A 25481-nucleotide genomic window follows, 5' to 3' on the forward strand; every position below is an offset into this window, starting at 1 on the left:
ATCTAGTTCTGATTTATGATCATGAACAATTCGACTAGAACAACGTTAACAGACACAGATGAGTAGCAGTGTCCTTACTTGAACGGCCCAAATCTTCCAGCCTGCGAAGCAGCAGACGCAAAACTGCACGTTGGACGACGCACATGCAGCACACCGTACAGCCGTACAGGTAAAAGAAAACTACACTGAAAACTTGAAATTAAAGCCTTCAGGTAAAAGAAAATTACAGCTGGACGACCTCATCGAAGATATCCTCCTTTGCATCCCATGAGGCGACCCCATCCCCAGTCACCTCGTTCTTGTTGCTCTCATCACAGCATGGACGGCCTCAATTTGGCCCCCGGTCACATGTGAACCCCACTACTCATGAGCAGTGAAGGTTGCATGTGCACCCATTTCAGTACAGTGTACGATCGAGTGAAACTTCAAATACAGGAAAGAATACGCATAAAAGTTTAGGTTATTATGTGCATAATAAAGATTATTAAACAGAAAACTAAAATGGCAAAAGGACGAAATCCCTGCAAACAATTGGAGCACCTCAGAGCTCAGCTCAAGAACAGAGACAGAGAGCTTAGAGCTGTGGCTCCTCCTCCTGTAGTCTCGCTCAGGTATGCCTGCTTAAAATTCAATGTAATCCAACCCCGAATTGTTCAAAAAAAAACAGAGATAGAGAGGTTCAAGTTAATAATATTTTTTGACAGTCACATGTCTAAATGAGAGCAGGCAACAAGCACCGAGAGTCAGTAATAGCAAACTTGAGTCACTCGCTTGACACTGGTAACATAGCAAGATGCACACTAGGCCTAAATAAGCACTGATCAATTTTTTATTCCTCCAATAGGTCATCTCTTCCACCATTGAACCGCTCTTGGTGCTACATGTCAAAATCTCTGCAAACAATTGGAGCACCTCAGAACTCAGCACAAGAACAGATATAATGGAGCCTCGAATTATTTTATTTTTTTGACAGTTTTTTCTTCTACATGGGACGGACCATATATAGTGTAGTTGCTTTTAGCAAACTTAGAAAAAACATCTGATGATTCTCTAAAAATAAGTTGAGACACTGAATGCCAGGTCAAAAATGTCAGAATAAATCAGTGTACCCTGAGCTTCGTTACATGCATTCAGGTAAGTATACATAATTTTCAGGTATCTAGTTCCAGGCATAATAATAGCATAAAAAGGATAAGAGAAGGGCATTTTGTTGCATTAATTCAGACCTAGCATAGTAACAGACATTCCACTGTATAAGTAGTATTCATGAAACATGCAGACAGATGATGGATCATGAACTGCAGAAAAAACAAGAGGTAATATAATCTGGTGTGCATTAATTTTGTAATCAGGGCATTGCTGCTTTGCAAAAGTATGTTTTCACACAGTTCAATCCAAAATATATAACCTACAAGATCATCAGTGAAAATGCCAATATATGATATCGATTTCAGGATTACTTGGTACGCGTTCCATTTTTCTTATCTTAAAACAAAAACTGCACAATCACAAAAGTCGTTGAGAAATGATGCACATCAACAAAATAAAAGTTCTGTCAGAAATATTCCATGCAGAATAGGAATTTAAAATGTCATCGGCAGTGAGTTGGTGATGATTCATGTTATCTTCACTTTTATGTGGATTAGTTAAATCTTTGGCACAACTAAGCACTTCCATGTAATGGGAGTTACACTAGTAATAACTAATAATAGTACTGAACATGATAATGGAACAATATAAGTACTGTAAAAATCACAAAATGGAAAAATTTTAACTCAAACAAAGTACCCACAATGGCTTTCTTACTTCTGTAGACTGTAGGTCAACAGCATGACAGTTTGCTGCCAGCAGAATAAATCAGGTTGACTGATAAAAAAATAATGCCAAGCAACAATTTGTTCAGAACAGCGTTCCTCATCATATCATATTCAGATGCATTTGTGTTTATCCACAAGGACCACAAAAGACAATATTGCAGTAAATAAATGCAGCAGCAAAATTTATCAAACTAGAATCCCTGCGATCTGGATATATTTTGGTGCACGCACGTGGATTATTTGGTGGCATTGGGTTCTCTCAATTGACATAAAAATATAGGATATGTGTGGCGTCAGCTAAAGTGGCCATGTCACGATGTAGCCGACATATCAAACTACTATTGGTCGTATTCGAGTAATTAAAACTGCTAATTTTGGCAGCATTATTTAAAGTAGCAAGGTTGCAGGGTGACCTGTTGATAGAGAGAACAGCGATACAAAAAGTACAAGCAAGCATTCCTTATAGGCGAGGTAACCAATAGCATTAGTTGATTAACAAAGTTGTCGGAGCGGTTTGGATAGTGGAAACATTAACAGTTGTCATATATCAAAGCCACAATAAGCACATCAACCGTGGTGGCATCTAACACATACACCAACACTACATGGAACAACACAGAACTGTTACCAACCACTTTGAAACCCATGAAGTGGCAGGATTACAACATAACTCGCCTTATAATATTCGTCTAGCAATTATGACCCTACAAAATAAATAATAAAAGCAATACACGACCCTTTTGATGGCAGAAGCTGGAACCAATTTTTGTTATTAGTAAAACGTAACATGATAGTGTCATTTCGAGTTATTAGTATTAAAACCTATCTGTTTTTTGAAGTGGACACAGAGGAAACTCAAGTTTCTACATTTGTATGTGGGCTGATTATATCTTTGGCACTACTACTAGAACTTGTTCTTACAGTGGGACATATACACTAGTATAATGTACTAATGTAGTATAGAAGATGTTGACAGACCAATATAACTACAACCAAACCACAAAATGGGGGAAGCTATAACTCAGAAACAAAGTTCCCAGAATGGCTTTCTGAGTTAAGTTGATCAACAACATGAGAATCAAACGATTTCAGTTTGCCCCCAGCAGAATAAATCAGCATAGCAGATAAAGTAATAATTTGCTCAAGCACAGCATTCCTGATCATATCGTATTCATACACATTTGTGTTTATGCACAGAAAATAAGAAAAACTGCAGTAAGTAAAGGTAGCAGAAAAATTCACCAAACTAGAATTCTTGCAATCTGAATGGCAGTAAAAGCAACTGGGAAACCAAGATAGGCACCGCGTTCAGGATCTCATATGCGACGAAATAAGGCTACGCAATTCCAAAAAGGCCAAAATACTAGTTAGTCGTGCCATTAGTGAAAGTACTACGCTGATCGCTTGATAAGACGAGTGAGGATTAACCTGATAGATGCGACCACTACTGTCTACTGCTGCTTCCTCTCCCTCGGCAGCGACATCTGGGCCGATGCCATCGCGTCGATGCGTTCCTGAACCTCGGCCTTGAGCATCTCGAGCGCCCTCATGAACACCGGCAGCTCCTCCTCCCCGAGGACCTCCACGTCCACCTCCCCCCAGTTCTGCTTCTGCGCGGCCCCTTGCGCCGCCCTGACCTTCTCCGTGGCGGCAGCCACCCGCGCCCACTCCTCCGTGACCAGAACCTTGGTCTCGTCCACCTCCCGCCTCATCCCGGCCACACGGGCCGCGGCCTCCCCCGCCGTCTCGGCGCCGACGCCGGCGGCGGCGCCAGGGGAAGGGGCATGGGTAGTGGGGTTGGGAGGCGGCCCGTCGGCGGCGGGGAAGTAGGTGCGGAGGACGGAGTCCACGGTCGGCGCGCCGAAGGCATGGGGTTCGCCGGCGGGGGAGAAGGCGATGACGGCGACATGGGCGCCGAATTCCTCGTAGAGTTCGTTAGCCATGCCAAATAGGGTGGCGCGGTGATTCCAGAAGCTTTCTCGGCGCTGGTGCTCGTTGTCGATGGGGCGGAGCTCCTTGGCCATCGCGGAATCGGTGGGGTAGCGAAATGGAATGATGCAGAGTCCAGCTCCGGCCCACGGGAAGAAGAAAGGGTGGGGGCAGAAATGGAAAACGATCGCGTTCTGCTGGAAACAAGTTCGCCGCTTGCCTCGTCTGGAACACACGGTCGGATGACTTCATTAGGTATTTTGGTGGGTTTAGGGTGTGTTTAGTTCCAAAAAAATTTGCTTAATTTTTTTTGAAGCATTTACAACACTAATTAGGAGTGTTAAATATAGATTAATTATAAAACTAATTACAAAGATGGATGGGAAATCGTGAGGTGAATTTATTAAACCTAATTAATCCATCATTAGAGATTATTTACTGTAGCACGACATTGTCTAATCATTGCATAATTAGGTTCATTAGATTCGTCTCGCGATTTTGCTCGGGAATTATGGAATGAGTTTTGTCAGTTATTCACATTTAATATTTCTAATTAGTGATCAAACGTTTGAAGTTACTGTAGCGCGGGAACAATTTTGAGAACTAAACAGGGCCTACAGTATTTCCACGCCTCCACCAGATTACTCGTATTCAACTTCTTCAATACTAAAAAATTTACTACTTCGAAGATATAGTATTCCAGCTGATTACTAATCCCGAACCTAGCTTCAGTATGATTCCTGAGCCCAGCTTTTAGTCCGCACCTGACAATTTCAGTTTTGTTCCCACTCGCCGCACGTGCGTGTCTCCGCCCTTTCCGCTCGCCGCTCCTCCCTCCTCCACTGCCACTCCCCCTCCTCCACGCGCTCCTCCTCCTCCTACTGTCGTACCACCATGCTTCCCCTCCTCCACATGCACCGGCTGCCCTCGTTGCCCCCAAGGCCATCCTCAATGTCGGCCGCCTCCAACGTGCAGCACCTCCTCCTCCCGGTCGGCGCCTCCCACTCCTCTGGTAGTTTGCCTTCTTGATTTTGTTTGTTTTATTCCATTTGAATGTAAAATGTGAATGTTATTTTCATTACTGTTCTTATTGTTTTTTCATTTGAATGTGAAATGTGAATGATATTTTTATTATTTAAGTTATTTTGTTTGGACGAAAGATCCTGAGGGGAAGAAAGAAGATGTGGCAACTATTGAGAAAAACTTTTAGTATGCGAAGAGGAACTAAAGATAAAGCAAAGCATTATGCTTGGAAGATGCTGGCCGAAACATTATGCCAGTGGAAATAGGCCTGCTAATGGGGCCAAACCCGCCCCTAACCCACCCTAACCCGTAGCTAGCTAGTTAATTAAACCAACCCAACCCGATCCAAATATATATATATATTTAATATCCACCCCGCCCCGCCCCAAAAGTGCGGGTCATGCCTGGGTCTCACGAGACAGGGAGAAAGAGCACACAACAACGTAAATACCGACCCAACTCTATGGCACTCAGGAAATGCATTTCCACAACAACGTGAGAAAGCCTTTCTGCTGTTAAGAACAAACTTCCAGTACGAATTATACACTCGATACTCGATAGTAATAAAGAGGCACCTTGGACAAACGCAGAACTTTCAACGCATTGATTCAGACAAAAATGGGAGGTTTCCAAGATTTAAAATGCACAAAAACACACAAAATACAGGCATTCTTGGCTACATTATAGGTGTTCAGACAGCAGCTAGGGTATTTGGAGTGCAGACTGCAGACGCACATTCTCAGCTACTATTTTACAGCACCATAATCTCGCGAAATCTACATGTCAGGCTACTACAGAACCCATCAGCAATCAGCTCGGTGCAAATTTTTCACCACTTCATACAGTCAGTGAGGCGCCATTGTCAGCAAGTGAAAGGCTTAGAATCATTGTAGCCGCCTTGGGTGCCCTGAAAAACAGCAACATTCCATTGAACATTGGTCAATCTGGTAGTGCTACTGGTCATTAACTGCAACTTAAGAGCACTAGTCCACGATGAAACACAGCACATATAATCCCAAGCACTAGATGTTACTAGCTGCTGGCCTGCTGTTAATAACTCTCTTATTATTATACCTGCAAAAAAAACTCTCTTATTATTATGACTGTTATAAATCAGCAAGCGAGTTGAACACGCTGTCGATCTGCCGGCTGCCTGCTGCTTATTTCATCAACACCCCCATGAAAATTGTTACCCTATTGCTGATTACCTGACACAATTGACAGGCATCTAGAGGGGAATTCTCGATTGGTTGTCACCAAAAACGCTGGGCACGCAGTCAATCTTGAGAAGCCCAAGGAGGCGTGCAAGAACATCATCGAGTTTTTCAAAGGGCCGGCCGCTGAAGCTGCAAATCGATCTCTAAGACTAATTTCTGACAAGCTCCAAGGTACGGAAAACTTTGCATCGATATCTAAGACCAATTTCTGACTAGCTCTTTGCATGGATCGGATCAATCTTGGTGCAGTACTAGTGTTCATCGGAAGAGGCGCATGTAACATCTCGGATTTTTCCGGAATGTTATAAAGTCGAAAAATGTGAATTTCAAAAAAATTTCGTGGCAATGCTGTAAATATCAACTTAAGTAGGATTTCTGCCTCCTCAAAAATCCTAGTAATTAAAAATTTTGTTTAGAATTAAGGATGATAATTGCTAGTGTGGAAATATTTGGAGTTATTGGATTTATTTGGCTCTACCATGTTTAATTCGAATTCGATTTGGATTTATTTTATTGTGTGAAATTGTGTGGAAATTAAATTGAGGTGTGCCCCTCAATTTAATTTCAAGAGCTAACATCTGTGTGGGATTTAATTTGAATTAAGCCATTCAAATTAAATCCAAACTCTAATCCTAACCCGCTAACCTACCCTAGCCCTGACCCAAACCGGGCGAGCCCGCTACCCAATCCAACCCAAACCCAGCAGCTCAAACCCAGCCAGCAAACCAACCCGGCAGCAGCCTGTTTAGCCAGCTTGGCCTGCTACCCCGCGGCCCAGCTCAACCACCGGCCTCCACCGGCCCGTTTGCACGCGCTCGCCGGCCCGTCTTCACGCGCCCGACCCAAACCGCCCGCGCGGACGCGCAGGCCAGCCGCGACGCCGCCTGTCTCTCTGCCGTTCCGGGCCTGCCTGTCGGGGAGGGGAACTATTCCCCTTCTTCCCCAGATCGGCAATGCCGATCCCCTGCTCTGCTTTCCGCCCCGTGCAGCGCGCCTCCGCTCCGCGACAGCGAGACGAAACGGCCGCGCCTCTCTACCATCCACACCTGCCCGCGCCAGCCCTGCCGCCTTGCCTTGCTTTTTCGCCTTTTGACCATCCCCACGCCACTCACGCCGACGCCGCAGCCCGCTCACGTCACCGGTGCCGCGCCGCCGCTCCGCGACAACGCGCGGAGGCCGCCGCGCTCCCTTCCTCGCCACGCTTTTGACCGCCCGCGCGCGCCCGAGCCTTAGCCCCGCGCCGCGCAGCCGCGGGATGTGTGCCATGTGTCCGCCAGCCCGTGCCGGGAGCCCTCCGCCATTCCTCGGCGTCCGTGCAGCGCCCGTGCCTCCAAACCCTAGCCGAGTCCCTATAAAACCCCCGGACGCGTCCTCTCCAACCCTAGAGCCGTCGCCCTCTTTTCCCCAGTGCCGCTGCCACCAATCGAGAGAGAAGAGGAGGGGAAGGAGAAGAACAGAGGAGGCGTGGAGAGAAGGAAGAAGGAGCAGAGCACGAAGAGGAGGACGCTGCCACCGGAGGAACGCCGCTGCAGCACCAAGGAGCGGAATCCGTCAGGGAGGAGGACCACGATGCCATCACCACCGCCAAGAAGCTTCACCACACCGGCACCCCGATCGACGACCTCGACGAACCCGCTCGGCACGGCACGGCCTCGCCTCCTCGGTCCTCCGACCTGCCACCACGTCACGCAGTCTCCCTCGACCTGACTCGGTAGGCCGCCTCCCTCGCCTTGCTCACCTCGACTCATTGCCGTGACTTTGCCTGGCCTTGTGCCCATGACGTCGCCACCGCGACGACGTGCGCACGCCGTGCACGCACTTTACCGGGCACCGGCCGGAAGGCCGTGCTTTTGGACCTTCCCCGAACACCGGCCATCGCGCGCACGAACGCACGCGACCCTGGACCCGATGCACCCCGGCCGCACCTTTTGCCCTGGCCTTGACTCGGCCATGAGACCAAACCCGTCGCCGGGCGTTCGCCGCCGACCCCACCACGGCTCTGGTTTCCCCAGTGCCCTCGCACACAGCTAACGCCATGGCGAGCTTGGAGGCCACACCTTTGACCTCGCTACCCTTGAACCGTGTCTACACCATGCCCTGCCGTCGCCGCCATGTCGCAACGCCGCGGCACGGTAGCCGCACGCGCACGCCACGACCCGCGCAGCCGAGCCCCGCTCCGCTCTACCCTTCTGGACCACGCGCGACGCGTTCGCGCTGCGCCCTGGGTTTTGCTGCCCCGAACCGGGCCCTTCGCCGCCATGCCTTCGACCGCCCTGACCGGACCGCCACTGCGGGCCGAGGATGCTGGGACCCCGCGCGCGCAAGCTGCCTCGCCGCTGCCTGAACCCATGGCTCAAGCGCCGCCCCGCCGTGGCAGCCTCGCCAAGCCGCGCCGAGCCTGGATCTCCGCCCGAGCCAACGACGCCCCGCAGCTGGACCTCCGAGGAGCTCCGCCGCCGGAGAGGACTTCTCCGAGCCACCGTCGATGCCGAAGCCGGAGACGAAGGAGAAACCCGGATCCCACGCACAAGAGCCCCTGAGTCGCCGCTTAGCCCCGCTCCGCCTTGACCTGCTGCTCCGCCTGGGGGGGGGGGGGGAATCTCTGTTCCACCGCCGCGCCATGTCTCGCCACTCCCCTGCTCCGCTGTTCCTTGAGCCACCGCGCGTCTAAGCCCGGCCCAAGCCTCTGCTCGTGTTCCACCTCACCATTTCTACTCCGCCTCGCTGACGACCCGAAGCCGCCTCGTCGCCACCACTAAGGCTGGCGGGCCTGACCACCGTGCGAGGAAGCAGAGCAGAGAAGGAGAGGAGAAGAGGGAAGGGAGGCGCTGACGCATGGGCCAACATTCGGCCTAGTAAGCCGCCTCACCAAGCGGAGCCCGAGCCAACCTGTTCAGCCCTGAGCCGAGCTTGTTTCCTGAAGCCAAGCTTGAGCCGGCCCAACGAGCCAAGAGACCAAGCCAGTCCGAGCCGGCCTTTGATCTGGAGCCGCTGCCCGAGCCGGCCTGCGAGCCGTCGTTCGAGCCGACCCAACAATGTGAGCCGAACCAAGTGGGCCATGAGCCGGTCCAACTTACCTTTGAGTCCAGTAAACCAGCCGCCCACGGGTCCCACCTGTAAGCGTCTGTTGAGAGGCTGACAAGCAGGGCCCACTGCTGACGTCAGCAGAGCTGACCCCAAGGTGCTGTCATGATGACGTCATCGTGCCACATGGCACGCTCTGGTGCTGCCACGTGTCGCCTCTGTGTTTTCCTTTTCGATAATTATTTATTAATTCCAGAAAATGCTTTAACCGTAGAAAATTCATAGTAATTCAACCGGAGCTCCGAAAAATAGGAAACCAGTTTCATAATTCTTCTCAAATCATGAACTACGCGTTAGAATAGGTTTTGTTGTGAGTTGGATCTCTTTTGAGCCTATTTTGTGCATTCTTGCACTTTGCCCCCTGTATTTATACGTAATTACGACTAGGTCCTGACGAGAAGGTGTTGATCAACGTTCCAAGCAACCAGCGGATCTAGAAGGACGTCCCGGACGACCAGAAGATCCAGAAGGACTACCTCGACACCCGGAGGATCCAGAAGGACGTACGGACAACTAGAAGATGTCAGAGATCAAGGAAGACTACGAAGACCTATCAGGTTCACGCCCGTCCGCGATTGAATTCCTATTAGGCATTTCTTGCTAGATACGCTACGCTCCCAATTTGAGTGTGATGAGATGAGCTTTCATGGCCATTTACTTTCCGTATTCCTTGTTTCCCATACTTAGCTTTGATTGATACATGCTATTGCTACTATGAGTGAGATTTGTGGGTATGGGAATATATGATGTGATAGTCCTTGCTTGCTGGAAGATGCCTCCACATATATGGGAGTTGGTGATTAGGTTACAGCGGGGGCAAGCGAACCCTTTTCTCTGATCTTCGGATCAAGAGCCGGGGATTGTGTGTTGGGCACGATCCTGTGAGCACCTGTGATGGGTGACGGGAACCTGTGACGGGTGCTAGACCGTTCCTGTGGGAACATAGTAGAGGTGTAGTTTTGGAGGAGATACTTGTAATTGGTATCGATTGCAGACCGTGTTGACGGAATGCCAACTTGGATGAATACGCTCGCCTCGATAGGATGAAGGACTTGACTTTGTGGCCCTAGTTAACGTGGTTGGCAGTGGCTTCAAACAAGTAAGCCAAAGATAGTTGTAGGAAAATCGAAGTTTGATCAACCCAAGACCGAACCGGCGCATCTGAGGCGAGAAGAGCGGCGGCGCGTCTGAGGTGAGATGTGGGAGGGGGAGGAGAAGCGAGTAGGGTTTGGAGGTGGAGCAGGGGATATTTATTGGATGATTGATGCAGCTTAGGCGTTGGATCGAAGATGGATGGCTAAGAGAAGTTGGGCCTTAGTGAAAAACAGGCATGTCTGTGTTTCTTGGCCTGTTTAACGTTCTAATTTTTTTATGGACCACTGTGAAGTAAACTATAAAAATAATTATGTTATATATACAAATTTATTTTTAATGTGTAACAGCCTAGAGATAAATTGTGTTGTAGAAGTTTCAAATTTGTTAGAACTTATTTACTATTTTCTATAAGTTAAATGAATTTCTACATGGTTATCGAAATTAATTCCAAATTGAATTACATGTGCATCTAATAGGATTAAAAAAAACCTACAAAAACTATATTTAGTCTCATATGTTACAGTTTAGTCAATTTCCTCGAGATATATGAAAAATTCAATTGTATTCTATGGACAATTCAAACTTCTTTCTCCAAATTACCGCATAATAATTACAATAATATCTAAATTTGGTAAAAAAAATCTACAAATTAACACAGTAACATGTTTTTGGTCCATAAGCTCACCATAAAAAAACTTGTATAGTATTAGTAAAGTGAGACCATATATTGTTCACAAAATGATACATGTCTCATCTAGTTTCTTATAACTCAAGCTAAACTTTGAGTTTTGAATACCTCATAACATTTTTGAACTCATATGCACCTTGAACCCGGACACAACCTCATTTTCCCCATATTGTTAGAAAATATGAAGTTACATTGGTCATTGCTATGCCAAAAAGTTATTTTCTATTTTGTACTTGGTTAGAAGAAAACTTGCTATATAGAAAAGTTATGATAAATAATAATTTACATACAAAAATATGCCATAGATGAAAGTTCTTGATTTTAGAAAAATTCAGAAACAAGAATCATCAAATTTGGAGTTATTATGAGGGAGAAATACCAACAACAAAATTTAATTCTGGATTAAAAAGAAAAAGATGAATCGCACATGTGTTCTTGCAGGGCCACGTGTAAATAACAATATATAAATATTTTATTATCCTCCATAAACACAAGTTGATGATTGGCGCAGTGGTAGGGCGACGATGTCTTGTACTGGTGGACCCGGGTTCGAATCCCCGCCATTCAAAACACGAGTGCGGATTTTGTGCCGCCCGGCGCCGATGCGCCGGATATCTGTACGAACGTATGGGATCTGTACTTTAATAACAGTATGCTTCGTATTTCACTGGAAAAGTCATATTTTGAAGCACGAGAAACGAGGTTGCAGGTGGACGCGTGGCTTTGGAGCCAAGGGCTCGGTTGGAGGCTTCCAGACAACGAATCTCGCACAGTACATTTGGTGGCTGGACCCTGAGACACGGAACCGCGGTACCTCTTCTTGTAACAGTACAAATAGATAAAAAAAATATAGAAGGAAAATAAAAAAAATATGAAAGTTACAATTTGCTTCCAAATAGGTTTAAAGTCTAGGACACATTTACACGTGCCGTTTGGCACCAGAAATTGGAGTTAATCACTACATTTTCCCCCCAAGACTATCACTGCGAAAAGAATAGCACAATAAAAATATCAACACAGAATATGTAAATCAACACACATCATTTATAAGCAAGAACATGTAAAATAGCAGAATAAAAATATCAACAGAGAATATGAAAAATAGCAGAATAAAAATACCAACAGAGTATAATGCAATTTTTTTGTGCATCTAAGAACGAGTGTATATGGCGCTGAATTATTTTTGAACTGAGAAAACAAGTTAGGGGACTGATCAATGAATGGTTGTGCATCTAGTCTTTACGAGAAAAAGTTCTCACACATTCTCTTGTGAAAAATATGAAAATGCACAAAAAGGTGATATCTATACTTTTGCTCATAAAATTGTAAAATATTTTTTCACATCAAATAATCTAGAGAGAGCTGGGTAGAAACGTAACTTATTCAAGATGTATGTACATTTCTAACAAAATTGTCTGATGATGCACTTTTTTGTAAGTAGCAAAGAAAATGCACATATATTTTTTCCTTATAAGCACTCTTTGAAAAAAAAAATAAGTAAAAGGGTCTAAAATGCACATATATTTTCCTTGTAAGCACTGCTTAAAAAATAATATAAAATTTTAACAAAGCAGTGAACAGAAAAATCCTAAAAATATAAAGTGCACGGTGCACTTATTATTGTGAAACTGTAAATCAACAGTGCATCGTGTATTCTAGAGATGGAATCTCCAATAATGTACCATGACGTACATGTGTACATATTCATGCACATAACAAATTTGTTACTTCACATACATGATGCATGTATCTTGTTACTTCACGTACGGCGCAAACAAAATTTAACTAAACAGCACGGCACAAATAGGATTAAACTAAACGCGGATGAACCCGGCGACGTAGGCTGAAATATTCATCACTGTGCAAAAAATATGAGTGGGGATAGGCCTGCTAATGGGTTGGGTTGAAATGAGTTTTATGGGGTGGGTTTTGAAATGGAGTGTGTTTGGATGAGTTAAAATGGATTGTATTAGTTAATGGGGTGGGTCGGGGCGGGTTCTATATAAATGCGGGTTAAGGCGGGTTGGGGTGGGTTGAAATGGATACATTTTACAAAATAGTATATCTATATATAAATGTGGGTCTCACGTGAGAGCTGGACTCTGAAATTAAAACCACGTGTTTATATCAGAAAATTTTATCGAAATTGACTGAATTTTGTTGGAGATGATTCAGTACGACTGGCAGCTATTTTGTGCAAAGCAATGTGGCTAGAACTACCTGTGGGCCCCACATGAAGAGCCAGACCCTAGAATTAAAACCTCGCGTTAACACTATAAAATTTTATCGAAATTGACTGAAATTTGTTGGAGATGACTAAGTACGACCGGCAGCTACTATGTGCAAAGCAGCGTGGCTAGAACTACACATGGGCTCCACATCAAGAGCCGGACCCTAGAATTAAAATCTCACGTTCACACTATAAAATTTTATCGAAATTGACTAAAATTTTTAGAGATGAGTCAATATGACTGACAGATACTCTGTGAAAAATAGTGTGGCTAGACATATATGTGGTCCCCACATTAAGTGTAGAACCACTAAATTCCTCTACATAGTAGAACCCATGGGTTTTTATGGGTTACCCGTTTATAATGGGGCGGGTTGGTTAGAGTTGAGAAATTAACTAATTGGGTTGGGTGGGGTTGGATATCTAAATATGTTAATTTTGGGTGGGTTGGGTATGGTGCGGATTTCAACCCATTAGCAGGGCTAAGTGGGGATACATGGTGTACACTCACACGATGCTTGATTAAGAATTAAGATGCACATAATTGCGGTTGCAGCCCATATTTATTTTATATTTTTTTAATCAAGATGCACATACGGGACACTCTAAATTAAGATGCACATAATCTGCATAAATTTGTGTACTGTAAAATATTAATAAAATCATCTAATGATGCATAAATTTTTGTGCAAGGCAAACAAGTAATAAATGTTGAATAAATATAGGCACATATATATTTGTGGAAAAAGTATTTACAATAATTTTTATAACTCGTAGTGAATTAATTTAATTACTGCAACATGTTCAAGATGCACATATATTTTGTTTAATTATCTCAGTACATACTATGCATAAATTTTGATGCAGATAGAAAATGTCAAAATTATTAAACATGTGAGATGCACAAATTTGTGTGCACTGTTGCCTGAAATCTTTAGATGCACGTTCTATAGAAACCACATAGTAAGAAATAGTATTATATATTTAGTATGGAAACAAATTGATGACCCAATCATAACAGATGCACATTTTTTTTTGCAAATCACAAGAATTATATTTAGTATATATGAGCACATGAGGATGTTTATATTGACGTGCACATATTTTTGTGCGTAGTTTTTTTTCGAAACAGAAATGCACTAATCTTTGCAAAGAAGCACTGGTCTTCGTATACATCAACAAAGATTGAAGAAAAATGCTCAACATCACCAACGGAAGATGAACACTGCAGAAGTAAAAAAAAATTGCATATGACCAATGCAACTGGTTACTCATAAACTTGTGCAGTATCACAAATCTCCAAACACAAATATTATGGGTTGCATCGCGTACATACATACATGTTGACGACGGTGGGCTCCCCCGTGGTTGCATCGCGGTAGAGCACGAGCCGTAGAGACCACCTTGCAGAGGCCACTGGCGCCGGCCCCGGCACGCTGCGCCACCGCGTCCAGGCGCATACAGCCGAGTCCAAGACGGCGGTGGGGCGCGCCAGGAGCCGTTGCTGGTCGTCTTGGCCCTGTTGGTCGGCGCCGCCCTCGCCGCTAATGATGCTACCCTGGACGGCGGCGCCGTACGCGACGGCCTCGTCCGGGTTGATCCGCTTGTTGAGCTCCTTGCCGTCGAATAACTCCGTGAGAAGCTCCGGCACCTTGGGGATCCTGGTGCTGCCGCCGCTGAGCCCGATCTCGTCGATGTCGGTCTTCTTGAGCTTGGCGTCCGCGATGGCCTTCTTGACGGGTCCGAGCGTCTTCTTGAAGAGGTCCGAGGCGCCGCCGGTCGAGTCGAGCAACGCCGCGGCCGCGGGGGCCCGAGGCGCGGCCGACCGAACCGAGCAGCGACACGGCCGCGGCTGCCCGAGGTGCGAGCGGCCGGCCATGTGAGCGCCGGCTAGGGCCGATTGTCACTGCGGTCGTTGCCGAGAAGATCCCATCCTACAAGACTTGGATCGATTGGTGCAGGATCAAGATGAGGGCTACAGGATCCCCTCCGCCTCCATGGATCCCAGCCAAGGGAAAGGAAAGAGGAAAGCTCTGGTGCGCTAGCTCTAGATTTTTCGGGGAGCGGAGGGAGCCATGGGGACACTGGCTCTAGATTTTTTGGGGGAGCGGAGGGAGCAATAGCCATTAGCAGCGCTTTTCTATTTTTAAATGATAATGTGGGTCCGTATGTCTACATATTCTCTGTATTATAATGCACCATATATCCTTTTCAATTAAAGAATTTATTGTTCTTTCACAACAATTAAAGAATTTATTGTTCTTTCACAAATCTCGAGACAACCACTTCACCGCGCGGAAACAACGTACGTCGTCCAGCGGAACGGCGCCCGGCAGCTCATTTTAATTTCCCTTCAAAACACCTCTCTTTTTTTCCAAATTTAGCTCCACCGTGTATAAAAAGTATTTTAACGTTCCGTCTTCAACCAAACGAAGTAGTAGCTCAATTGTTAATCCTTTGCTCCTTCAGATTTGTGGTCTTGGTTCGACTCCAGCTTGGTACGTGTGTTTTCCTTTTTGTTCCCCCCTTTTTGAGCATCACGGTTAAGTTTTTTTTTTCCAAATACCAATAGAAATAGTTTGCTTTCTTTATTGTAGCTTTTTTCCTCCCCTTTTTGAGCGTCACGGTTAAGTTTTTTTCCAAATGCCAATAGAAATAATTTGCTTTCTTTATTGTAGCTTTTTTTGCGGCATGTGTTTTTGTCTATAAAAAATTTAATACTATGACACAACACAGATGAAGTTGTCTGGTGGAGCTGGTTAGGCTCCTATCTCTTCAATATACAAGGTGTTGTTACGTTCGATGCCTATGTCACCCATACCATTTTGGTTTTCTTTTTTGGATTGTTTTTTCTTTTACCACAAGCGCAGGTGGGAGGCTGCAATTCTATTTTTATTATTATTTCCTGGACTGCTTTCCCCCCTTTTACCACAAGCGCATGTACGGCGGGAGTTTGTGGCCATTTTTTCTTTTAATCGCTGGCACATGCGGCAGGAAAGTGGGCTAAGCCCAGGAGAATGTTGAAGCGGATCAACAATAATTTTTTTGTGAGAATATATATAGGTGGAGTTTTTTCTACGCAATAACAATCTTTAATCATGATGAAGAATTTGTTGAAACGTCGTATATTTGATAGAAAGGCCAAAAGGACTATGACAATATATATAAGTGTAGCATTTTCCATCTCCATTTCTTTTGTTAATATCTTGTGTATATAAAATTTTGTGCCATATACTTGATAGATAGGCCAAAAGAACTATGACAATTTTTAATATATTGACGTGACGAATTTACTAAAACGTCATTGCTTATGGGCCGAATCGTGACGAAATTGCTAAAACGTCATTGAGTTTTGGGCCTAGAACCCACAACTCTAGATCCATGACGAAAACTGGAGAATCGTCATAGATGGTGCATCATTGTGACGTTTTTTAAAATGTCACAAAAAAAATCGTCATAGATCAACAGATTTCTTGTAGTATGTGTTTTTGATAGATTCGATTGGGTTGTATCCTCAATCGGCCGTGACCCTTTATATTTATAGAATGGGGAAGATTTATCCCGCAAGAAATCCTATTTACAGATCTAAATCTATAAGATTTCCTAATTGTACTCAGACTCCTCATGGACCGGTCAGACCGGTCAGACCCACCGGTCAGACCGGTTAGTGCCAATTTTGGCTATCAACATATGCCCCCCTATTTTTTGGTAAAGTTTGCTTGCAAAAAAAAAACAATATTTAGTAGCAAAATTGTCTAAGGGCGACGATTAGCAATGCATCGGCCATATATTATCTCTAAACATGCTAAAATAGCCGAAATAAGAGAATTATCAAATGTAACAATTTCTAGCTTAGGATGAGCAAACTATTTCGGCTTTATATTGTTTAGCATGTTCAATAATAGAAATCTTGACACGGCCAATGTGGCTGATTATTCAAATCTTGGCTCCTTGGTAAGGCCTAAGTATGAGATTGATAGTCATAATATGGCAAGCAAGGATTATACCAAAACCATGGATTATAATTGGGTATACCCGAATACGCGTTCCATGGCATATGCATCGACAGAATAAATGATGAAGACCAATGCGATGACCGTTGATTCTTTTTTGATCTTGGTGATGAAGCCCTTCCTCGTTTGCCTTCCAATTGATCGCTTTGTTTTTGTTTAGATATCTTCTTGTATTTATCCAGAAGCTCCTCAAAGGTCGGCTTGATCCTATTTTTTGCACAACCAGATTTCGTAGGCTCAGACCGGTCTAACAAACCGATCAGACCGGTCCTATCAGAACCAATATGGTTGCTCTTATCTTGCCTCCTGGTCGAACTTGAACATTGTTCGACTACATTGTTTGAAACATGATCATCATTGGGGACAATTTTACTAATTGAGCTATCCGATTGCTCTTCAACAACCGGCTTTTCTTTATCTAGTGTCAAATCTGAATTTTTGTTTAATCGTCCATCTTTTTTGACACGATAAACTTGTTTGATCACCTTGTATTTATTTTTCTGCACAGACCAATTTTTCTGAACAAAATGGTCATTATTGGTAGGTGATGGTTTACGAATTGCCGGCTCCCTATTGGTAATATAATCTGGACACGAATATCTAGGAAGAGACAGCATACATGAATTATAATACCATGACGGATAAAAATAAGGCATGCTATAACAAGATCTGCATGGCATAAGTATAGGTGACCCATGTGACGGAAACGGCATTGAATTAGAAAAATTATTCCATTGCCGATTCCGATTATGGAATTGCTGTCTTGGAGAAAATCTTGAGTGATTTGGATGTTTTGGCTAACTAGCATCATTATTTTGTTTTTTGGATTTAGCCAGAAGCTCTCCAAGAAAAGGCTTCGGTTTTTCCTTTTGATGCTTGTGATGACTTTTGGATTCAACGGTTTTCCAAACACCAATTTCGGGTTTTTTTGGACTTTACCGTCTTAGGTTTTGATTTATTTTGCAAAACCCTAATACCGGTTGCAGTGCAACCAGCATCTTTGCCTTTGTTTTGTTGCCCCCACGAGCGTTGAAGTACTAGATATAGTCTCTGTTCTCTTTCTAGGGGATTTTGGTTCGACAATTTCAGTTTGAGACAACCGTATTGTATCTTGACCAGCAACATCAGGCAAATCTTTGCAAGGATTATTAGCCGGGTTTTCAATAGCCGACTTTGGAATAACAGGAATTGGATCTACACTCTTCTTTTTATTAATCAGCTCATCCACAAAATTAAGCAAACCACTTATGGCGCTAGCTATGGACTTACTGTGCTTTGGTAGATCGTACATCCTCAACTCATTGATGACAGATATCTTCAACATGATGACACCTTGTTCCGTTACCCGATAACAGTGAGGACGTAAAGTCTTCTTGAGTAGCTCTTCAGGTAATCCTTCAAGTGCCATCATATCACTGGAGTTTAATAGATCGGCCATGATAGCCAGATTCTCTTCCCCACTGGAGTCGCCAATTTGTGTTGACGCCTTTTGCGGATCAACACACGAACGCGCTAGGTCGCGCGGTGCCTCCTGCGTGGAGCAGTCTCCTGCGTGGAGCAGTCAGACCGGTCGCCGTGTAGAACGACAACGATCCGACGAACGCTCGCCCGGGAGGGATCCGTCGGGGCAAGCGCGCGTAGGGTTGCCCTAGGCTCGGCAGGCCAGCTAGGACGTCCTCAAATGCCATGGAGATGAGAGAAGAACAGCATGTCGAGGTTGAAAAAGCTAGGTAAAGAGAATTAGATAAAAAAATAAAAGATGTGTTTTTTTAGCCAAAACCGTGGGGCAAAGCCCCCTGGCAACTATATTAAAAAGACAAAAAGAGTTTACAGAGGAGGGAATAACTTACAAATAGCCCAACCAGAAATTGGGGCTGAGGCGGGAAGAGAAGAGGACAAAGACTACAGTGCTTCACCAGAGGGAGGAGGAAGAAGAGAGGGGCAGACAAAAAGGGAGATTACAAGGCCTCAAGCCACAGCAAAATCGAACTATGATAACATTGCTTGATTCTAATAAGATGACATGTAACAGTATCTTTGACAGTAAAAAAAAAGATGTGTTTTTGATAGATTCAATTGGGTTGTATCCTCAATCGGCCGTGACCCTTTATATTTATAGGAAGGGGAAGACTTACCCCGCAAGAAATCCCGCAAGAAATCCTGTTTACAGATCTAAATCTATAAGATTCCTAATTGTACTCAGACTCCTCATGGACCGGTCAGACCGGTCAGACCCACCGGTTATACCGGTCGGTCCCTGCCGGACTGGCCACAGTGCCTCGACCGGTCAGACCGCTCGGTCGGACCGGTCAGTGCCAATTTTGGCTGTCAACACTAATAATTAAATTACTGCTCGCTGTTCCTACTAAAACCACTACTAGCTAACGCAAGGCACTATTAAGTTTGATCCATCTTTCCTCAATTCAATGAATCCCGTAGCAGCAGTAGCGCTTGTTATTATTTGCAGCTAGCAGTTATTAATGAGTACATTCAATACAAATAACGTAGACAAAGTAAAAAAAAAAGAGTAGCAGTTTTGGAACCACCAGATACTATTAAAAATAATTAAGAGGGAAATATCCCTGATCAAAAAGTACCATTGATCGCTCGACGATTTTCATTCTGATGTAACAATACATGCACGGTAATAGCCGCTGCCAGCGCAAGGGCGCTACTCCACGTCCAGGTTGCACCAAGTGGCCAATCTAGAATTTTAGGTTAGGAGTAAATCTCTATATTTAAATATTTTAGTGAATATGTCAATCTAATCTTATATAGATGTAATTTCTCATTTTGCTTTTCAATTCAATTATCAATGACTATAAACAAGAAAATATTAGTAGCTATTTTTTCTGCTAGTAATAAATAAGATCAAATATGAAAAAAAAATGAGAGTGAAACTCTTTGAGCCGAATCTTAGGGTGGATCGGTCCCACCCAGCCCACCCCCTAGATCGGTCGTGGCACCAAGCAACAGTTCATAGTTCATACGTCGTAGTCGCAACGACTCCCCTCCAAGGGGGGTGCTGCTCGGGGCCACGCGCGTGACCTCGAGTGGACGTGTTGCAGGCAGCCCACCCCTCCAGGATTATCTGTTTTGGACCTAAAACCAACCCAACAAACCGACCTACACGCGTGGTCCAATTGAATTTGTTGTTGGAATAAATTTTTATCCGGAATAATTTTTTATTTGTTCCAGCAATCAAAACAATTGTTCCACCTTATGTGATGATTCGACTGCCAGTCACACGTGTGACTCCTAACATTTGCCTCCAAGCGGCCGTCGGTGCCTCGGCAGGCGGACTTCACAGATGAGCAGCGCTTGTCCCTCGCCCTTGCCGAATCAAGTCGATTTACGTGCAGAAATAGCAGACGGCGTGATGTTTCGAAGCAGACCATCAATGGGTTTAAGTTTATCGATCGGTAAAAATGCATGTCACACCATCAGTAGGTGATGCGAGTTGCTACATCGAACAATCAGTTGCTATTTCTGTTTATATTCATCATCATCGAACGATTTGTCGTAAAATGTAGTATAGGACAGCACCAAGCCCACTCGTAGCTGCGCAGAATTTTAAAGGCCCAACCCAATTTTCTCTTCTCATATAGAATACCTGAGCTAAAACCTAGCTAACCATTCCTTCCCCAAATCTGGCGGCTGACAACAGCTCAAGCTTCATTAGCCGGGGAGAGTTGGAACTGCGAGAGGGGAGCTAATGTCGTGAGGTTGAAGAAGGTGTTAAAGAGATAAGGTATGGGAAAGGAGGAGGAGAAGATGACGACTATGTTTTTACGTATTAGACTCACTATATGCCTAAATTGGAATTACCTTAGCGGCTGTGACTTTCCTTGGTGGCCGAAATGAAGCTGCCAAGGAAATATGATTTTCTTGGTGGTAGTGTTTAAAACAGCCAAGGAAATATATATTTCTTGGCAGATGACAAGAACCACCAAGGAATTTGATCATTTCCTTGACGATTTTTCTGGACCGCTAAGAAAATTGAGCATTTTTTTTGGCAGTTTTATTGGGCAGCCAAGGTAATGATATGTTTTTTGGCGGTTGGCAGCCAATAAAAAGCCTATCGGGTACACGTGTTGCTTATCTTTCACTTAAATATACATAACAAGTATTTGTATCTTGTTAAGTTCACTCACACACATATGACACTTGATTTGTTAAGTTCAATTATGCACGTATCAACTAAAAACTTATATGAAACATGATTGTTTCCGTACATATCCTTTTTGATATATGTACACGCCATCATTTAAAAAACTTAGAAATTTGGGGATTAAAATACATCATCATAATAATGTTTCAAAAATGTTTAACCAAGAAAATAATTTAACTATACTTTTTACCCAATAATATTTTTTATGATTTAGTTTCATTTCTTTATATTTATCAGAATTACTTATCATTTTAACTATATATGTTATAAAAATAAACTTTAAATTACAAATAAATATATATGCAACTAAATGTTTGGTACTTCACATTGTAGCTTTCTTTGTTACTTTATAGTTTCTTAAATTTAGTGATACCTAAATTTTATAAGAAGATTCCAAAATTTGGATGGGGGACCAAAATACATCCATATTACATCCTGTAAAAACTTTAGCAAATAAATTCAAATTGAGTTATATCCTTGGCCGTTGTAATATTTTTTTGGTGTATTTGCAATTTTAACGTATAGGTCTATTTTACGTAGCAGCCAAACGGCTAAGAAAATGATCCTTGGCGGCTAGCTGTCAAGATAATTTGATTTTTATAGCTCTCTATTCTTGATGAATTTTGCTTGGTGGCTGGCCGCTAAGGATCATTTCGTTGGCGGTTTTTGGCCGCTAAGTCAATTCTGTTTTGGTGTAGTGACTAGAGCTACCAACAAACCATGTATAACATTGAATATGAAACCATCTGTACGTATGTATACATTTATCATGAAAAATATAGTTACTGTACTTAACATGCGAAGAAAACACAAATGAAAACGAACTTTGTAATGTTGGAAGGGATAAATAATATCTAGTAATCTTAATATGGGAATAAAACACAAACTTGGTAAATGAAAAAGTAATAAAATCTTTCTTTGTTCTACTTAGGATAAAAATTATGCATTACCATACCACATATTCAAGTTATTCCCTCTGGTTCAAATGGTAGGTTGTTCTGACTTTTATAGATATATAGTTTTTATTACATATTTAGACATACACAATGTCTAGATAAATAGTAAAAAAAACTAAAACAACCTAAAAGTAGCACTTAACGTTTCATTACACCACATACTAGTTGATTATTAGCCTCGCCTCGAAATGAGAATACGCTTTTATGGTTTTCTTTTCTCTTGTCGTCTCTTCCACATCCTAGCTTCAATTCCTTACGCTGCAATAGTAATACCATCCTAGCTTTTTATGGTATACCATTCTAAATTTCTAATCATCAACATGATCAACTGCTCTGATTCTACTTTGTCATGTCACGAGCAATAGTATGCTGTGTGCATGGCAATGTAGGCACATGTCACGGCCAGCACCAGAGGCATGGTTCCAGCTGATAGAACGTCTCGTCGACGAGGTTCCCGATCGGAGCCGAGACTGGTGGGGCCGTCCTCGTGCTGCCATCTCCGCTGCTGCTGCTGCTGCCTGCTGCGGGCTCATAGCCATAGGTCGCCGGGAACATCATGTTGTAGTTGCCGCCGCCGCCTGGTGCGCCGTGGTGGACCGGTGCTAGCTCCTCGGGCATGGGGAGCGGAACGCCGTCTTGGGGCTTGTCGTCGTCCCGCTTGGCGAACAGCACCGAGTCCTCCTTCGGGGTCATGTCCGCGTGTATGATCATCATCGTGACGGCGGGCGGCGAGCGCAGCGGCGTCGTTGGCGACAGCGAGGCCGAGGCCGCAATCGCCGGCGGAGCAGGAGCTTTCCGCGTTTCCTCGACGGCGGAGATCTTGAGCGTCGGCGACACCGAGGCCGCTGCGGCGAACGCCGGCAGGGCCGGAGCCTGTGGCGGGCCCTCCACGGCAGCCGGGATCTTGGGGAACGGTGTCGGTGGCGCCAACGCCGGCGCGGTGGGCGTCAGCGAGGCCGTCACCGACGGCGCCGGAGCAGCAGCCTCGACGGTGATGTTGGTGACCGGTGGCGGAGGCGGCGCCGGATTCACGACGACGCGGGGGTTACGGGTGACGATGTTGCGGATGAGCGGCGCGGGGTGGGTGTGCTCGCCGGTGTAGGAGACGACCAGGTACCTCGAGTCGTCGGTGCAGCGCTCCACGTGCTTGCGTGCCCTGCACTGCTTGTCGGTGCTGCACTTGTAGTAGCTGCGCACGTGCGGGGACCCCTTGAACCCTTTCTGCCCGTACTTGCGCCACATCCACGCGTCCGGGGGCGGCGCGCCGTCGTTCAGGTCCCACGACCTTGTCACTGTCCGTTCTTTCCTCCTGCTGCCAGAAATGACGCAGCGGGGAGGAGGCATATTTCTCCCAAAAATTTTTTTTGCGAGGAAAAATCCAGTTAGATTTTGTCATTCAGGTGAGCAGGTAGTAGGTACCTTCTCCTAGATCGACTGGGCCTGGCGCCGCCGCTGGAAGGCTCCGTATTGTTGGGCAACTGGAGATGGTCCGGTGGTGGCTGCAGGACGGACGGCGCGGGCGCTTCGGTTCTTGGCTGAGACGGCTGCGGGGGGCCGCCACATGAGCTTGGACCGGCACGGGTGAGATGAGCATGCAGCAGTCGTCGTCGATGGGATCCTCCTGCGGCAGCAGGTCCAGGTTGCCCTCGGGCGAATCGGGCAGATCCTCGGGCTGCGGCCCGGGCGGCGCAGCAGAGACGCCTGGCCGGGGCCGCCAACATCGACAGCTGCCGGATCTGTCGCCGGCGGCTGGTCCAGGGCCATCTGCCACTCCATGGCCGTGTTTGGTTGTGGTGGAAAAAAATTTCGCGAAAACTTTTTGTATCTTTGACCAAAAATTTAGAGTAGTAAACGAAGTCTAATTAGAAAACCACCTCCACAACCTCCCGTGTAAATCGCGAGACGAATCTAATGAAGCCTTTGACCGCGTGATTAGAGGATGGTTACTGTAGCAAATTATCAATTAATTACCGTCATTAGATTCATCTCGAAAAGTTACACTCATCCCTAAATTTTTTTTGCAAATAGACTAGATTTAGTACTCCATGCGAAAGTTTGTCTTTTTGTGAAATCTTGATGCGACGGTTTATCAAACGCGGCCGGCGGTGGTAGCGGCGGGTACACCGCGAAGGGGTCGTCGGTGGTCGGCGGTGGCGGCGTCAAGGGGTCACCGCAGGCGAAGTTCAGGAAGTCGTGCAGGTCCCAGTTGCTTCTGTCACCGTTGCGGCCGTCGTTCTGACCCATACCGTCGTCCATCTGCCGGGGGGGCTCTCGTGTTTCGAGCCCCTCGGCGCAATGAAGTGGAGGAGAGAGGGGGCGCTGGCTTGCTGGTCCTAATTAATTGTGTTGGGATTTTGGAAGGATGGAGAATGATTGTCTCACTCTGAGTGATGCCTTGAATGGGCACCGGACTAATGCTTAAATAGGAGCAAGAGGGCGGCCGAGCAGAACCCGGGCCAGGGCCTGGGTTTGCTTAGGCCTCTAGCTAGGTTTCTGGGTAGTGGTTTCTGGTTTGGGAGGTCCTCATCCACTATTTAACTTTAGGTAAAATGTTAAATGGATGAGAAACAGAGAATGCAGTGGTATTTAGGGAAAAAATATATAATAGACAATGCAAGAGAGAGCAACATAGCGGGTCACGTTGTTTTCTCTTCGGTATTCTTATTATCAGAGCATATGGTTTGTCTTCAGTCATGAACTACGATTTAAGATTTATTATTTCATATTTATTATAGAAAGAGGGTGATAAATATGGCAAAAGTCTTACGAAAAAGTAAAAATTGTCGTGTAGCTCTGCAGTGGCGAGAATCTACGAACTACAATGCTTGGAATATTTAACCATAATATATATGAGTATATCCCAATATATAGAGGCAATGTTTAAGAATATTTTTGTTACGTATTGTATTATCGGATGTCGCTAGGTTGATACCATTGCATGTCCTCGATCCGCATAGGTTATGTGAGCGTTGTCTAAGTAAAGTGGCCATGTCACAACGTAACCGAAACCTTGGACCGCTATTATTGGTCGATCGAATACGACAAATATCCGTACACATGCATTATTCGTCGGTTACCTAATTTGTGGGAGCTAGTAGCGGGTTCGATTAATGCAAACATTAACGGTCGTCAAATATCTGAGTTGAATTATGTGGCATATGACGTGTACAACGTTACGCAACCACAAAACCGTTACCGACCACTTTTGAAAACCATGAATTGGCTGGATTGCGAACTAACTCGCCTTATCAATTATGA

The 25481-nt window shown here is 44.9% G+C and overlaps 3 protein-coding genes and 1 long non-coding RNA gene across 10 annotated transcripts; all 4 read right to left on the reverse strand.

The window, feature by feature from the left end:
* Positions 1-634: 634 nt before the first annotated feature.
* On the reverse strand, positions 635-3950 carry LOC120671016 (agamous-like MADS-box protein AGL61). Of its 2 annotated transcripts, none has more exons than XM_039951235.1 (2): positions 3246-3950; positions 635-893 (listed from the first exon to the last, which is right to left on the reverse strand). In XM_039951235.1, the coding sequence occupies exon 1, from the start codon at positions 3839-3841 to the stop codon at positions 3269-3271; it is 573 nt and encodes a 190-aa protein (XP_039807169.1). In that variant the 5' UTR covers positions 3842-3950; the 3' UTR covers positions 635-893; positions 3246-3268. The 2 variants fall into 2 exon arrangements, with proteins under 2 accessions (XP_039807169.1, XP_039807170.1); XM_039951236.1 differs by having other exon boundaries at positions 635-3153.
* A 1471-nt stretch (positions 3951-5421) lies between these two features.
* On the reverse strand, positions 5422-6128 carry LOC120670923. The gene is made up of 2 exons (XR_005673438.1): positions 5978-6128; positions 5422-5676 (listed from the first exon to the last, which is right to left on the reverse strand). It is a non-coding gene; the product is annotated as an uncharacterized LOC120670923 (long non-coding RNA).
* Positions 6129-11670: 5542 nt separating this feature from the next.
* LOC120671130 (ribosome-associated molecular chaperone SSB1-like) lies at positions 11671-15229 on the reverse strand. Of its 6 annotated transcripts, none has more exons than XM_039951378.1 (3): positions 14420-15229; positions 14232-14308; positions 11671-14190 (listed from the first exon to the last, which is right to left on the reverse strand). In XM_039951378.1, exons 1-3 carry the CDS (start codon positions 14960-14962, stop codon positions 14031-14033), a joined length of 780 nt encoding a protein of 259 aa, XP_039807312.1. In that variant the 5' UTR covers positions 14963-15229; the 3' UTR covers positions 11671-14030. The 6 variants fall into 6 exon arrangements, with proteins under 6 accessions (XP_039807312.1, XP_039807314.1, XP_039807311.1 ...); XM_039951380.1 differs by having other exon boundaries at positions 14424-15228; XM_039951377.1 differs by having other exon boundaries at positions 11671-14308; positions 14424-15229.
* A 7390-nt stretch (positions 15230-22619) lies between these two features.
* LOC120669270 (proline-rich receptor-like protein kinase PERK2) lies at positions 22620-24479 on the reverse strand. Its single transcript, XM_039949048.1, has 2 exons — positions 24319-24479; positions 22620-23571 (listed from the first exon to the last, which is right to left on the reverse strand). Exons 1-2 carry the CDS (start codon positions 24477-24479, stop codon positions 22620-22622), a joined length of 1113 nt encoding a protein of 370 aa, XP_039804982.1.
* Positions 24480-25481: the final 1002 nt, after the last annotated feature.

This window comes from Panicum virgatum, chromosome 4N, assembly GCF_016808335.1.
Source record: "Panicum virgatum strain AP13 chromosome 4N, P.virgatum_v5, whole genome shotgun sequence".
NCBI lineage: Eukaryota > Viridiplantae > Streptophyta > Magnoliopsida > Poales > Poaceae > Panicum > Panicum virgatum.